This window comes from Orbicella franksi, chromosome 9 (genome assembly GCF_964199315.1).
Source record: "Orbicella franksi chromosome 9, jaOrbFran1.1, whole genome shotgun sequence".
NCBI classification, from domain to species: domain Eukaryota; kingdom Metazoa; phylum Cnidaria; class Anthozoa; order Scleractinia; family Merulinidae; genus Orbicella; species Orbicella franksi.
Window position 1 is genome coordinate 2,550,569 of NC_138153.1, and position 16,732 is coordinate 2,567,300.

General features: G+C 37.3%; 2 protein-coding genes across 3 annotated transcripts in view; one reads left to right on the forward strand and one right to left on the reverse strand.

The window, feature by feature from the left end:
• The first annotated feature begins 60 nt into the window (after positions 1-60).
• Positions 61-10,021, forward strand: LOC145498315 (protein unc-50 homolog A-like). 2 transcript variants are annotated; one of them, XM_081478221.1, is made up of 7 exons: positions 61-1,477; positions 2,037-2,062; positions 2,824-2,889; positions 3,661-3,781; positions 4,068-4,213; positions 4,671-4,772; positions 7,749-10,021. In XM_081478221.1, exons 1-7 carry the CDS (start codon positions 1,305-1,307, stop codon positions 7,883-7,885), a joined length of 771 nt encoding a protein of 256 aa, XP_081334347.1. In that variant the 5' UTR covers positions 61-1,304; the 3' UTR covers positions 7,886-10,021. The 2 variants fall into 2 exon arrangements, with proteins under 2 accessions (XP_081334347.1, XP_081334349.1); XM_081478223.1 differs by having other exon boundaries at positions 4,068-4,204.
• An 86-nt stretch (positions 10,022-10,107) lies between these two features.
• Positions 10,108-16,732, reverse strand: part of LOC145498316 (bactericidal permeability-increasing protein-like) — an 8,131-nt gene continuing 1,506 nt past the window's right edge. Inside the window, exons 2-7 of the mRNA XM_081478224.1 lie at positions 15,374-15,485; positions 12,929-13,057; positions 12,384-12,460; positions 12,207-12,297; positions 11,252-11,315; positions 10,108-11,102 (exon numbers count right to left, since the gene is read on the reverse strand). Of these exons, the coding sequence (XP_081334350.1) occupies positions 11,010-11,102; positions 11,252-11,315; positions 12,207-12,297; positions 12,384-12,460; positions 12,929-13,057; positions 15,374-15,485 (566 nt within the window). The 3' untranslated portion in view covers positions 10,108-11,009. The remainder of the gene's footprint in view (positions 11,103-11,251; positions 11,316-12,206; positions 12,298-12,383; positions 12,461-12,928; positions 13,058-15,373; positions 15,486-16,732) is intronic.

Below are 16,732 nucleotides of genomic sequence, written 5' to 3' on the forward strand. Positions count from 1 at the left end.
GTAATGTCTAAACGTTCGTTTATAAGAACATTGTAGATATCCTTAGTATGATGTAAAGATTTATCAAAGTAAAAAATTTGAGAATTTAGCCAAATGGTGATGTCGTATACTCAACCGAATATGAAAAAAGTATATATATCTCAGCCAATTTGTATCGAGTTTTTTGAGACTTAGTGGGGAGGGAGGCTTGGGCAATGTTCTGGGGCACGAAAATGTTTTCCCACCGCTAGGTTGTGCATGATTTTTTGGGTAGGCAATAACTTGTGCAATAATTTTTTTAACAGCAAAAATAGGGCCTGGATGAGAAAGCACGATTTTTTTTCAGCCGTTTTTGCTTTGCATGCCTCCCCCCGCCCACCCCCCACCCCTTTTGCCTCAAAATGATTATGGTCCGTCCCTTATTATTGGACTAGAATCCCATTCATGATCCAGGGGGTAGTAGAAATACTAATAGTCGCTTCATGCTACAGAAACCGGGATAAGCTCAGGCCGGATGGGTCTCTCGGCTCGTGTGCAGAACTTGACTTAAACTCGAACTTGAACAGACGGTAACTCGAACCTTTCTTGATTTACAATAATAATAATAATAATAATAATAATAATAATAATAATAATAATAATGATAATAATAATTTATTGATTTATAGTGCGCTTTTTAACATACCAGGTGATCAAAAGCGCATTACAACAATAAATAACCTAAAACTATACAAGTATTAAAAATCTACAATAAAATTTTGATGATTTCCCTGGAACACCGAGTTATTAGCAGGAGCCATAATTGATTATGGCTCCTGTTAATACCAGGTCATTAATCAAAACTATAACAAAATTCTCGAACGTGATTGGCTATCAGCAGCCCGATTTGAGTATTAATTGGACAGTATATACGCGCCATGCTTGTAATTGGACAGTGCGCGTCATTTTGGGCGCGCTGTTGCGGTGCACTTTGTTGAGTAAACTGCTGTGTCTTACAGCATTCATAACGACGTTTAATCGTTCGGCGCTCATGATTACAGACCGAATTGGACTCCACTCAGTCCTATTACCATTATTAATAGTATAAATATTTCTATGCGTGACGCTTGCTTACATTGCGTGATTCCTCGATCGCGCGCGAAAGGAAATTTTCCTTGCAAAGAATCATGGAAGACTTTGACGTGTCAACGCATGCGCAGGAAGTAACCCAAAAACAACTGTTGTGCAGTTTTATACCGTGTTTGCGGGAAAATTTGGAGTAAAAGGCGGTGTTTTAATGACAAATTATTAGCTTTTTACAACCAGGATTGAGTTATATCCCAGCAATGTTACCAGAGCCTGCAAATTCGTCTTATTCTTCGTCTACAAAGAAGCGTTCCAGGTGTATGTCGACCTCCATGCAGTACAAATATCTTCGGCGGATTCTAAAATATCGTCATATGGATTTTGAATTTGCTCTGTGGCAAATGTTGTACCTTTGCATTTCACCAAGAAAAGTGTAAGTATGTTTCATCTTTTTTCGCGGACTGTAGACTTTGGGGGCTGAAGGCAGCTGTTTTTGAGATTGACTGACGTTGTTTCCATGAGCTTTTAGTACGTAAATACATATGCAACTTTGGCGATTTTGTCTTATGTTTCTACAGACGAAATTCTGGGTGCAAAAGCTATTTGTTTGCTTCTTTAAACTTAAACTTACTTTGAATTGAAATTTCCCCAGCTTTTTCTTTTTTGCTTATCCCTCAACATATTAAATAAAATTAATCATGCGTCTTCATTTCTTGTGTTTTTAATAATCTGTACAATTTTAGTAGGTCTTGTAAAAAGTGGGGAAGGACATTGCTGTTTTCTTTGCCTTTCAAGGGAATTTTATGTGAATTGAAACAAACCTGGGACAATTTTACCCCATATTGTGTCCTGTGATCAGCTTTTTTTTCTGCTTATGAACAAGGCTATTATTTTATAGTGTTGTCTGTACATATTGCCCTGCAATGCCATAATTATATTTATCATAGTACTGCTTCATATGTTAAACATGTCTTGCATTTTTATTTCATCAGATACCGCAATTTCCATTACCACAAACGTAAGTATTGTTACATGCTGTCCAATATTTCAACAAGTAAAGTTTGTCATCTTCAGGGCCAGTACGACAATGCAAGGAAAACAACAGCTCAGGAAGAGATTGTAGCTGTGTTTATATCTCTTAAAGTCAAATGAATGAGGGCTCTTTGTATACAAAAAGTAAATATTCAGCATTTTTACACTGTAAGGACACCAATCTTTGATATTATATGAAGAGCGTTCATTCTACAGTTGCCAAAAAATGTACAAAAAAATTCGTTTGTGTTGAGTCAAATCTACAACTTGACAAGGAAGTTGTAGATTTGGGTCACATAAAGCAAATTATTCAAGTGGTGCATTTGTCGTATGGATGGTTGTCATGTGCGGCAAACTGTACCATCTAAATCAGCACTTAACTCATTGAAACATATTCCTTCCCTGTAGATGTAGCCCTCTTCCACTGGCAATGTTGTAAATCAAGTAGGGTTTATTGCATATATATCCCACACAACAGAAAGAGGAATATGTGATAATTCTCTAATAGGTATGGTCTAATCTCCTGCTACATCCTGTCCTAGCAAACAAATACATGATAAATTGTGGACTGGTGATCCCTAATGCTTCTTTGTATTTGCCAGATTGTTTTAGCCCTGCCACTTTAAATAGGACGACTTACTACTTACATGTGCTTTTGTACAATTTTTACATCATCTGTATCTATATGGTCGTACAGTGTCCTAAATATCCGTGCCATTAATGAAACTCTGACTGTTTCCACTGCAGAAACTAAAGACCAGTGGGCACGAGATGATCCAGCTTTTCTTGTGTTACTTAGTATTTGGTTATGTGGTAAGTGAGCAGTAGATATGATAAACTGCCATTGGAATCTTTGATACCTCTTTTAATGCCCGGAGGTATCCAGTACTGGAAATGATGTCGAGTTATAATGGACATTGTCCGACCAAATCTTGCTATTGTCCGACTAAGTTTATACTATGATCGAACATCTTGACCATGCACCAAAATGACTTAGCTATTAGTTGTGAAGGTCTTGTTGCAGACCATGTTTACTTTGAAATGCATTAATAATCTGAAAATGCAGTGGTCTCTCATTGCTCTTAGCCTGTTTAGTGATGAGAAGGGGCTGTAGTTACAGGCTACAGTCTGTAGTTGCCAAAGTCCATAAGGGAGTTACATGTGCACTTCAAATTATGTGTTGGAAAAAACATTAAAGACTTCACTTCACTGAGACTGCTTACATTGTTTGTCCGCTAGTCTTATGGTTGCCCAGCACCTTACGCAGTTCCATTAGGGATGGGAAAAAATGTGTTATTTGTCACTGTGATCTTACTCACTCCCAAATGGTAATTTCAGTTTGGTTGGCCTCCTGATTGTCAAGAGTTGAAACCTGTTTCATCCAAACCTCTGAGTAAAATGTTTGCTCGTCATAACATAACTTCTTATATATTATAATAAGTTATAGTAAACATGTTTGTAGTCTAACCATAATAACTTGAAAGTAAGACTGCTATTAAATTCACAAATTCCATTATCTTTAGTAACAATTTCATTAGCCAAACTTAACCTGAGTTTGCATGTTCTTTGTTTTTGTATTGACAGGGTCTTCAATTGGCTTTGCTATTGCACTGAAGCTACATTTTTTAGGATTTTTTAAGTTCTTATTATGGGTTGTGTTTGTGGACTGCATTGGTGTTGGTCTCATCATAGCTTCATTATTATGGTAAGTGAAACTTAATAACACCCCTGTGACGTTCAGTAAAAATGTTGCTAATGGGTTCCTGTTTGTCTTGGAAGTATCATGTCCATGTCACAACTCAACTGTGGGTTTTCTTCAAATTCTCTGTGGTTTGATTCCAGAGTACATTTGCAAGGTGTACAATGTAAATAAAGATTTGCGGTGTAGTACAGTAGTATTGGTTGAAACGTAATTTACAATAATTACTTTGCTAAGGCAAAATCTATGGTGATTTTATTCAAATAGTGACTGTTTTTCCTGTTCTTTGCAGGTTCTTTTGCAACAGATACCTACGGATATCCACAGCTCATGATCCTGGCCAGAGAGTAGAGTGGGCCTATGCATTTGACGTCCACCTAAATGCATTTTTCCCACTGCTACTTATTCTTCATGTCATCCAACTCTTTTGTATGCAGAGTAAATACCCTTTGTTTGTTAATGCACCAGTTGCTAAATACATTTAAATGTCTCAGGTTATAGGTAATGATCCTCCCTACTTTGCAGTACACCTTTATCTCCACCAGGTCCTCCAAGCACTTGTTGCAAGTTCCACCATATTTGTTAATGTAATAAGTTACTGGTCTTAGACTTCCTATCTCACTTTGACTAAATTAATTCTGGTTCTAAAAAATTTGAAGCACAGGTAAAAATTGAACTGTAATAGATATGTACATCAGGACAGTCTGCTTTGAGTCACCTGGAGCCTTGATTTTCACACCTGTAACAAACTCATTCACCTGTAACAACAAGGGCCCATCAAGTATGTTCAGCCATAGCAGGTGCCACAGATTATGGCCCTTATTGACAACCCTGTACATTGTACATTGTAAGCGTCTGATCACAGGAATACCAATCTGTTGATTTTCTGTTTCAGTTATCATAGACCACCCACTGTTCATTTCAAGATTTATTGGGAACTCTCTTTGGCTCATAGCTCTAGTGTATTATATCTACATCTCATTCTTAGGATACAGTGGTGAGTTAAACCCTGTCAGTGTAAGCATGATTATTAATTCAGAATAAATTTTCTACTCTATTGACCATAAATGTACAGTCATTTACAGGTACCGTACATGTAGTAACTGCAATAATTTTAAAATTAGTGTAATGCCATTCTGAGAATTTGGTGTTATATCAAGACAATTTCCCCTTGCTGGTGATGATGATTGCTTTATTCTCATCACCTGTCTTTTTGACAATGTGTTTAAGGGACTACAATCTTGGTCAAAAGTCTTGAGACACTGCACTTTTGCTAACATGTGGTCTTCTGTCCACCTCCCCCTCTCTGCCCCCAACACAGTGATGATGATTCATTCAGGGAGGACCCACTATTCTCCAACATTGCTTTGGGGGAAAGGGGGCTTGGAAAATTGAATAATGACCTCCCCCTTTAAAGTAATGCATCACCAGTTGGCATTTGGTCAAGTGTCCCAAGGACTTTTTGCAAGGATTGTAGGTCATTCAATTTTTAGACAATTTTAGCTGTTACCAACTGGTCATGGACTTAACTTTAATTTGACATTAACAGCTTAAAACTGTAGACCTCAAAAGAGAAACATTTATGGAAGCCAAAAAGGGACATGGATGGGCAAAATTAGAGAAAATTGAAACAGACTGTATAAGGGTTTACTTAAAACAAAAAATTGATAGTAGCTGGACTTTTTCTGTTGTTTCTCACATTAGAAAGTGGATGGAAAGTAAATTGTTTATTGAAGCTGTTGTTATACAGTGTAATGTTATTCACAACTTGTCTTGCTGCATCATTGCAAGACTAGTTTGACGGTCCCTATACCTCTTCTGAAAACAGTTTCACGCAAAAGTAATTGGCCTTTTCACGCATCACGAAAAATTCGAAAAACAGCTTCATGTTCACAGAAAAAAGTAAGCAATCACGTTTCACGTGAAAATACAAAGGCTAAATCATGTTTCACGTAAAAATGCAAATTCTATTCACGTTTTGCAAAACGTACAAATACAATCATTACAAAAATGTATCTGGCAATACTGAAATGTACCACAGTAGATATAGCTGCACATGGCCATATTTTGATAATTTCAGACTCTCTTGTCGTCAGCATATCTAGATCTTTTGGGGATTGGGTATTATGCATGTACAGTGGAACCCCATTAATATGGACACCAAAGGGACATACCAAAGTGTCCGTGTTATCGGGGTGTCCGTATTGAGCCGTATTTAAGCGGGCTCTCAGATAAAAAGTCACGGACACATGTTTTATCAATACCAAGACTAAGGCAGACATTTTTTATGGCAACAAAACGTTGTTTTGATTGTAATGTAACTGTAAAATTAAACTATGGAAACCTTATGGTCATTTAACTATAAAGGTTGACAATGCAGACTGCAGCTAGGTCATGCACGAGGTCACCAAGCAATTAAGATTACAATATGAATAAAATATGCAAATGCTACCTTCGTGAAGACAAAAGAAAGAATCCAAAAGACATATTAACACTTTGTTGACATATTTCGGTTATGACAGCGAAGCGATGGTTGAGCAGACATCAGTTAAGGCTGGATAGAGTGTGGATACTGACAGATTAATTCACCTTTTCCGCAGAACCCTCCATTTTCTGCCTTTTCTCGATCGAAATGGCGTGATACCCCACGTGCATGACACAGCGTGACAGACTAGATTCTAGGCCCTCCTGGTTCACTGTTGCTGTGGTTAGTTCTCAGTCCTCCATCCTCATGCGTGTCGAGAGATGTCAAGAAAGGCAGGCTGTCACGCTTTTTACATCCAGTTTGGTGTAGTTTATGAGCGTTTATGACGCTAAAATCTCCAAAAATGTGAAAAATTATTCCCACAAAAGGCGATGGTTCACAAATCACGCAAAAGTAAATGCATTTTTCACGGATCACGAGAAAATCAAAAACCAGTTTCCCCATGACGGAGAAATATAGATTCACGAATCACAAAAAAAAAAATCCTCATTCACGCTTCACGCAAAGAGAAAACGCCCATTCACGCGTCACGAAAAAAGTATAGGGGACCCTCTAGTTTTACAGAACATCGCTTGGTGCTGGTAGATAGATAGCTTTAATAAGTAAAATCATTGCAGCCCCCAAAGCGGCTGAATTGTGACATACATGTACTTTACAACTCATTAAAATTACAAATATATAAAATAAAGATAAAACCTAAAAATATCGTACAATATGATAAGATATCTAAACTATTTATAATTAAAACTATGCTTCACGATAAAAGTGTTTCTAAACCTATATCTTACAAATGGGCAGTTCGAAGTATTCCTGGCTTCGTGTACAGTAAGTGGACTTGTTACGTGGAGGCAGCAGTTCATGAAGCTTATGGCATGGGTCCACCATAATAAACCTAACACCTGTCTCCTCTCGTACAGTGAAGTATAAATGCCTGTAGCTACTAGAGCCTCGGGGTAGGATAAGTCAGGATGTAATATCCACAGGGTGCATAGCATCACCTTCTTTGATATGTCGTTGAGATTTTGCTAATAAAAGACTACTACTCAGCTTTTGTGGGAGGCGTGGTGGTCTCATGGTCAGTGCGCTCGTCTTGGGATTGAGCGGTCCGGGTTCAAGCCCCAGCAGGGGACCTTGAGTTGTGTTCTTGGGCATGATACTTTACTCTCACAGTGCCTCTCTCCACCCAGGTGTATAAATGGGTACCGGTGAACTTAATGCTGGGGTGACCCTGCGATGGACTAGCATCCCATCCACAGGGGAGTAGAAATATTCCTAGTCGCTGCATGCTATAGAAACTGGGATAAGCTCCGGCCTGGTGGGCCACTTGGCTCGTATGCAGACTTTACCTTTACCTACTCAGCTATTTGAAGTTTATTTTGTCGGTCATATGGCTCTCAAAATAATTTTGAGCTATTTTAAAATCTATTTGTTTGATGGGGTTGTTCAAGGAGTTTGTTGTAAGTTGAAAAATTTTTTTTTTTTTTGCAGCATTACCATTTCTTCGGAGTACAGTGGTGTTACTGTATCCTGTCCTGTTGGTTGTGATTGGATACATAGTGTCTCTGGCTGTTGGTTGGAACATTGGGCAGTCATTTATGCAATTTTATGAGTACAGAGTGGTTTAGTTGATGAGACTGGCAGTATGATGTGGAAAGTGAGGAGGATGCACACCTCTCCAGACAGCAACTGTTATAAGGATGCAAGGCTGTCAAGAGATAGAAGGTTGCACGCCATGGGAATATCAGTAGTTCAGTCAGAGAAAGCATCATTTTAACAGACAGTAAAATTTGGGTGGTACCATGGAATTAACGAGATATGCAGCCCAGAAGTCACTGTTATTTACCACAGTTGCTGCATTCGAACATGTTTGACTATTGAACAAATAATTTATGGTACTTTTCTGTTGGTAAAAATTATACATGTAGTGCAACAGCAGTGGGCAGCTTCAAGATAATTTGAAATGATACATGTATTTAATGTAATATTCCTGTAAAAAAAATTAATATTACTTTTGAGCTAATTTTGTATTGAATGGCCTCAGTTATGACTATTCTGGTTCTGTAATATATAACTGGCCTAGTTGATCATTGGTTGGAGAAAGCCATGGAAAAATATCCACGAGAGTGAATGAGATAGAGTATTGTACACCTGAAAAGTCATCTGACATAGCAAATATCACGGAAGACAATGTTTACTATGCACTGTGGGTCTGATCTGTAAAGAGTCAATTAATTTCAGGAAAGGTTTTGGGGTTTTTATACTCTGTTGGTTCCCACATTTGAAAGTAGATGGAAATTTGTGTATTTAAGCTACTGTAGTTACACTGTGCAATGTTATTTGCAACTTCTTGCTACATTGTTGCAAGACAAGTTTTACAGAACATTGCTAAGTGTAGAATTGCCTGGGCAACATTCAAAACCCTGCCACAGTCTTGCTGTAAGTGTAGTCAAACCTCTACTGACGGTTACTTCTCTACTATGGCCACCCCTCTACAATGGCCAATTTTTTTGTCCTGGCAAATGGTCCATAAATTCACTCTTGTTTTAACCATTCTACAATGGCGACTTCTCGACAACAGCAACGGCCACTAAAGCCTGTCCCAACTGCCAAAATAACCTCTCAAAACTGGCCAGTTCATCGACTGATGAATGGTGTATACAAAACTCCATTTTTTATGGTAAAAGGTGAAATTGATTCATACTGTGCATCGTTGGTCTTTGTTTCTGTTTGGTTTGTATTTTATCAATATAAAATTATTTTGATTGTGATATGTATTTACGTGCTATAATAAACATTTTTTAAAGACAAAAATGTTGCACCCCCCAAAAATGCAAATATCATATTACACCCCTACCTCCCCAAAATGGCCACCTCTCTACAAAGGCCGCTTTCCTCTGTTCCCAAGGTGGCCATTGTGGAGAAGTTCAACTGTACTACGAAAAATAGAACTTACTTTTACTTTGTGTACCAATTAATTGCACTTGCTACAATAGAAAATTCTTCCCTAGAGCAAACAACACTGTATAGTAGAAGTTGTCTCAACCTCACTCCTAGGGTCTCCCTAACATGGGTTAGTACTGTCTGTCCCCTTCCAGCAAATGCGGGTTATTTACTTCATGTTGTACAAAGTGTTAAATATGTATTTGAAGTAAATTAAAAGTATATGAGAGAAAAGGAATAAAAATATGCAAATTTTACATGGCTGTATACTATTGAGTAATCATCAATATTAAAAATCAAAGCTTGTTTTATGGCTTTCAATCTCAACTTCATGTCATCATAGCCTAAAGCCTGGTTCACACTTGTGAGATGTGCATAACACAAGCGAAATAAGCACAAACATAAGCACAAGAAAAGGAAACATGTTCCTTTTTTTCTTGTGCTTGTGCTTATGCTTATTTCACTTGTGTTATACGTATCTCACAAGTGTGAACCAGGCTTAAGGCTGGATGTGTGAAGCCCTCTGGGTTACTGTTAAATATTCACCTCTTACTAACCGAGTGCAAGCATGTCTGGTAGTCTTTAGGCATGTCACACTTATTTCAGTCTGAATTCCTCTGATATCCTCATACTGGCCTTTAAATCCCCCCAAAGCTTTAAGGCAGGTGAGGTCACTGTCGTCAACCTCATAGAAAAGTTTTGCCACCTTACTTTTCTAATCCTGGAAAAATGCCCGTTTTTCTTGAATTCCCTTGTCTATCATGTTGTACAGAATAAAGGGTGTGTTCCTTTGGGGTGATCTGGATCAGGATCAGTGATCCAAGATCTGTCTGGATCATAGTGCATCAAAGAAACCAATAAATCCATGACCAGAGTGGATTCAAAAGTAAACATAAAATAAATGACATTTTAAAAAGATCACTGCATTTTTATTGGGTTTGTTATAAATAGATACATTAAATTTTTTTCAATGATGTGTTCTTAGACTTTTTTCATTATTTTTTGACAACTTTCTGATGCATTCTGCTTAATTTGATCAATGAAATTAATTTTCATCAAAATTGTGATGGTGCAGTACACAGGCCAACAGTAAAAAATAATTTTAATTTCCAGCCTGGGGAGTGTTTTCATGTCACCTTAGAATTTTACGTGCCAATCTCCTGATTGTTCAAATCAAACTGACACCATCAGATGGTTGTCAAGATGTCAAAACTTTTTTATTGGCAGTAGTATGGTGCACAGGTGTTCAGAAAAATCCATACCTCCCATGACAGGTTTTCTGATTTGAACTTTCCACACCTCAAATTCCCGGCCCCTGCCCTCTTGGTATTTCCAGTGACCTTCAATATGGTGGGTTATGGGTATGGATATCGGAACTACAAAATACTGATGCTAACAATATTAAAGTAAGCTTTTGTTGAATTATTAATAATTATATAAAACTCTGACTACCGATGGTCAATTTCTTCGTCCCTTTATAGAAAAAAACATAGTCAATTTTGATTTTGGGCCATACAGTCACTTTTACCCGAAGTTATTTTTTGTAATTCCCTGCTCTTTAATTTCTAGTTTTTTAATATCTTGCAAATTATTGCAAATAATATATTACTTCATTGTTTGATTAATTTTGATAATTTATAAATTAACATGAACTGCTTTCAATCAGTACAACAAGAATTAGAATGCTGTATGACAGCGACAATTTCTCTGCAGATCAGATTGCTATAATTTTTAAGTACTTCCTACTTGTCTATGAATAACATTTTGTTTGAAGCAGTGCAGTTCCTTTTCACTCCATCCCTCCAGTATTTAAGCTCCAGTAAATTTCTTCATTACTGAGGGGAAAGCATCCAAGGCCTTTGTGGCTTTAGCACTAATAAGGCTGATTGCAGTCTTGCAGATCTGGATTATACAATAAGACAAAAATTAAACTCATCTAAACTAAATGGACACGTAACAAAAGTATTGTTGATACTAACTTGTTTCCTGTACAAAAAAATATGTGTTATAAAAATATCTTTATAAATGCTAACATCATTATCAATGGTTACCTGGTCAGACAGTTGGTCTTTGAGACTTGCTGCCAATTCATCAGCAAACAAATTGTACAGCCAACTAAAAAGAGAGCAATTTGTTCAGTAAAAACATATAACAGATTCTACAATCATTTAATTCATTCTGCTTTTATCAAAGTCTTGTACTGTATGAAGGACAAGAAAACGACTGACAGCAAAACACAAGGTCTCCTTAAATCCTAGTTACCAAAAATGGAGAAAGGTGCAACTCCTAATTTTTCCTTAAATACAGGGTTGTCACAAAATTTTTACATAATTGGCTTTATTTTTAGATTATAGAAGGTAATTGATTTGGATCATGTCTACTGTAGTTAGCGTCAGCCAACACTAGACCGATACATGTATTTTGACTGACACTCAGTCTACACATTGCCAATATACGGCCAATATATCGGTCTACAATTGGTCGAGTATTGGTCAATATGTCAGTCGTTTCTCAACCGATACCAAACCAACACTTGACCGACACTCAATCAATACTCTACAGACACTCGACCAACTGTCAGCAGATATATTTGCCGTGTATCAGTCAACACATGGCCGATTAAGGACGATACTTGGCCGACGTATGGACCAAGCGGCAATTGATATATCAGTCAATGGCATTGACCGACACTACCTACAGTAAACATGATCTGCTGATTTTGTTCTTTCTTTCTAAAGAATCACAAAAATACCCAAGCATATAGAAGCTGACCACGACTGTAAAGAAGGAATGCCAATTTCTGCCAGCGGTCAGCAACGTTCGACAACACTGCAAATTAATAATTTCCTTATGCACAAACGCGGTAGCCTATGAACCCTTATTTCCAGTAATTTGTTGTTCCACATTGTAAGAAACAATTGACCAAGATCTCCCTCTGTGTTCACAACCTACGCCTTGCCAGCAATGGGCCAAGATAACCCAAACACAAGTTTGTTTGACTATTACCTTGCACCTCCTTTAAACTTGACATGCACGGAGCCAATCTTCATCACACAGTCCTTGGCGCTGACTTTCCCCTGATTCTTTCCCAAATCACCTTCAAGAACAAAAATATTCATATCAAGTAAATCAGTACTACATTAATTAGTGAAGAATTAAGATCAGTGATTAATTAATACTAACCATCTACATAGAAAGCCATTCCAAGTGATAAATCTGTGATTGACAGGTCGCATGATCCTGAATCAGAGATGTGAGGCCTTCAAACAGGAAAAATAGTTTAAATTATTATTATCTGGCTTTTTGCTATAATTTATCAATTATTTAGGTTATAACAATTTGTTATGATTCTGTTTCATGACTTGTAATCACCCTTGGCTGTTCATTAGTGCAGTATGTACAATTTTGATTGTAAAATATTGCTTCAGGCAAGATCATGTGGTTCTAACCGATCAACATCAGAATTGCCAGCATCTTGCAAGAGAAAAAGAGAAGAACCTCATCCCTAGAGCAATTTATAAGCAGATTACTATCAACATCTACATGATCTATCTTGTTCTGCCCAAATGTCTGCTAGTAGTCAAGATTGCTTATTTATTTAATACTGTCAAATCACTTCATTTTGGTACACAATGTCTGTAGCATATAATTTACTTTATTTATTATCTACATGTATGAGTATAAAAAAAGTCTCACTTAATAAATAATATATTGTCAGAAAAACAAACCAGGAACTCTCTTTGTAGTGCCAAACTGCTCCTATATTTCCAGAAGCTTTGTCAGCAGTAATCCGTAAGCCATGCTCAGGTAATAGAGACACATTGGATTTCCCAATGGCAACATTAGACAACTTGATCCTAACATAAAATACATTGAGTAATAATATTAAGTAACTGCAAAATGTTAACAATGTTAAGGACTGTACTAATCTGTCAGTGTGCAACAACTTAGTCTGTCTTAGTCTGTAGACCGTAGTCTGTAGTGTGCAGTGTGCAATAACTTAATGCTAATGTAAAATTGTTACCTAGCATTCTTAATGCATACTTACAGAATTTAAAGCATGATTGCATGCATTGTAGGAGAGACTTGTTATGGTAATAATAAAATTGATTTTTTTTTAAGAATAGTGGAGCCCCAGGGTCTTATTTTGAGAGATGAAAGTGATATTTTCTAGTTTGATGAGAACAATTTGGTGGTGGCAATGATAGGGGAAGTTAGGAGGGAAGGAGAGGTGCAGGTTAGTTTTTAAATATTTGGATTCATAAGGATCCAACTGCCTGTTATATATATATTTTTTTTTTTGAGTAACACCCCCAATACCACACCCTACACTAGACTGACTAGGTTCTCAAAGATACCAGACCAAAGCTGACATGGACTAATCTGTTCAAAATAAAAGACTAGCAAAAAAAAAAACTTCTGTCAGTACTAAAGACCTGTCAATTCCCCAGTTCTACTGGAGAGTATCCATGGAATGATCAACTCTCTTGTGGCAAATAAGATTTTGTGAGCCGATTTCTTCTAGTAATCTAAACATTATGCTCAAAGAAATTCTCCAAGTTTTCACTGAGATCCTCAGGTTAATTTGTTCAATAGACCTGTTTGTTTTGAAAGATTTCCTTGACTGTATAATTTTTGCGTTCGACAAAGTGGAACGCAAACCTAATTTTGACCTGTGGCTTTTCAGAGTTGGTTTCCCTGTGCACAGTTCTAGGCCGAAAAGAACCACATTCCTGTAAGGGCACCAAAATGGCCACCCCGCTTGATTTTTGCAGGGGCATGTCACAGCCAGTAAACTGGTACAGTTTAATGCTAAGACATGTGATAAGACATGTGGCGAACATGTATGAAGTATGTGAGCAGGCCATGTGCTCGTCTTTCCGATGGATCTTTTTTTGACTTCTTTCCATTCAGTCGCCGTACGCCTCGCTATTATGTGCTTTCAGCGTTAGATTTTGGCGAATTTAAACACTTCAACGGCAGCATTTATCACAATCTGAGGGAATTGTCCTTGTTTATTAACACGACTTGGCTTTGGGATGATAACTGTGGGAACAGCTACATTTGGATTGCATTTGTTGATTAGTTCCAGTCGCGACAGATAGCTCAGTCTTTATCCAGTCGAAATATTATTGTTTGGAATCGGTGGAAAAGTACTCTGAAGGCAAGATCCATAAGACTACTTTATTCATAAGCGAAATACTCGAATTAGTCACGAAACGAGCACGTGACTGCAAATACTAGCTTAGAATAATGTACGTAATTTAAATATTCTATGAAACTTGAGAGACTACAGAAACTGGCAGCGTCACGCAACGTATCAACAAATTGTGACCTCTTCACCAGCACGGACTTTGACACTATGCATATCTGACAATAAAACCTCGGTTGCTGCTGAAAAATGTTGATTTTAGCAATAGACAAAGGTTGAAAGTCAGCTAGTGAAATCATTTATTTACGATATATAATTATATATTTAAGTGAGAGCGTCGAACGCACTCTCATAATCTCTGATTACTACTAGTTCTTACCTAGAAATGGTCAAGAGCTAAATCATTACTGTTGCTAGCAGATGTGCAAATTACCTGACAATACTGTATGTTAAATATGCCTTCAGTAGTATTACACCTGCTTTCAGCGTTACGTGCATAGGCCACATCTTTGACCATCTTTCGACATGCCATCTCTTGACATGCTATGTAACCTGGCCTACATATACATCAAAAATGTAAGCACAACGGCCTTCTTTATGGTTGAACCCAATTTTTAGTCATGAAAGATGGGTTTATTTGATACCAGAATAAGGCTAGGAGTATCAAGAAGTCACTCTGTGAGAAAGAAATTGACTATTTTGAATGTTTACATATTTTGCATATTAAAAATGGTAGGGACCTAATTCTACCGGAAGTCACATTGAGAGCCAATCGACTACACTCAAATTGTTTGATTTATCCCATAAATCAGGAAACATACAAAGTCCACAATCTTCTTCAGCCATTAAATTTTGAGGTCAGTTGTTATCATTTATTTGCCATTTCGTCTGCTAATAACTGGAAACAATGGCTAATTTCACAGTAAAACGGTCTTTCAGCCATTTACATAGCATGTTAAGAGGGATGGTCGAAAGATGTCGCCTATGCATGTAACACTGAAAGCGGGTGTAAATCACTTACTTGTTTAGATCATACTGCACATCTCCCAGTGGAGTCTTGATTGTTCCTGAAACACTGGGCACTGGCAAGTCATTGAGCTCCCTGGACACAAATGGAAGTATAATGTGCTGAACTGATGAAGGCAGAAAAAAAATGAAGCGATAATAAGTATGACAGATATGTTGGCTTAATCATTAAGACACTAACCAGCAATAAAACATACTGTAAAATCCCACATTAAAGCCCCTCAGTTATAAGGCTCCCCAGTTGTAGGCCCCCTGGATATATGCCCTTCTATTTGCTAACAAAGATATTACTCCAGATATAAGCCCCCCGAATTTAAGCCCATCTTATTTATAAGTGCATTCCTTTTGCGTTTTATAAATGTATTACAAATGTCATAGCTCTAAATGTAATGGTATGCTAGCTTTAATTCATTTCTCAGATAAATTTTATCTTGTTGCTGCGAAACATATAAGAAGAATTTCTGCTTATATGCCTCCTAGACATAAGCCCCTTCTCTCCCCCCCCCCCCCACCCAATGTTTATAAGCCCACCCAAAACCCCTTATGAACTTTTATAAGCCCAGAGCTTTAACATGGGATTTTACAGTACTTGAAAATGATAGTTGAGGCTAAATATCATAATTTCATGTGGGGTTTCCTCCAAAATCAACCAATATTTCAATATCAGCATCTCCATTGTATAATCCTACAGAACTCATTTATACTCCTTCCATAATTACTCTGCCTAGCCTGATGATATGTCATTTTCAAGACAAACCATACAAACTCACGGATATGTTGCAATTACTGTACAGGGTAACCTGAACTGCTCTTGCTCTGCTAGAATACTATAGTAGGGGTGATGAATGACCAGAAAAACCCGGGACTCACTAGTATCCCCCAAGACAAAAGAAACACACCAAAGAAAGACTTCAGGACTTATCACAAAGGCTTCCAAGTTTTCAAGACTGGATCAAAAGTTTCCAAGACTCAAAATTTCCCAGTACCGTTTGTCAGCCCTACTGGGACCACTGTAACATTACTATAATATATAATAACAAATACACACATTTACCAATAATGGTCTAAATTTCTTGTTTCCTTGACCTCCTACAAGCAATTAATATCACGAACCAGAGCACTTTGAATAGTAGCACGTAGTCTAATGGGCTTGGATCCCACAAAATCTCAAAAGTTTTTTTTCTAAAAGCAAAACTAATAATTTTTAAAAGTTTTGGGCCACATTGCCGGTTAATTTGAAATAAGAGTCTAAGCATCTCACAAAATCTTGGATTTTACTTACCTGGCAAACTACCTCACGTATCAAAATAATGATTCTCTGTTCAATGAATTTTTCAAGAAGTATGTTGTTTCT

What these genes read in the sequence shown, in the direction of transcription:
- LOC145498315 (XM_081478221.1), top strand. Translation starts at nt 1,305, where the DNA reads ATGTTACCAGAGCCTGCAAATTCGTCTTATTCTTCGTCTACAAAGAAG. An exon ending in ACTTAGTATTTGGTTATGTG is followed by an intron (nt 2,890 to 3,660) that starts GTAAGTGAGCAG and finishes TTGTATTGACAG; the next exon opens with GGTCTTCAATTGGCTTTGCT. An exon ending in ATCATAGCTTCATTATTATG is followed by an intron (nt 3,782 to 4,067) that starts GTAAGTGAAACT and finishes TGTTCTTTGCAG; the next exon opens with GTTCTTTTGCAACAGATACC.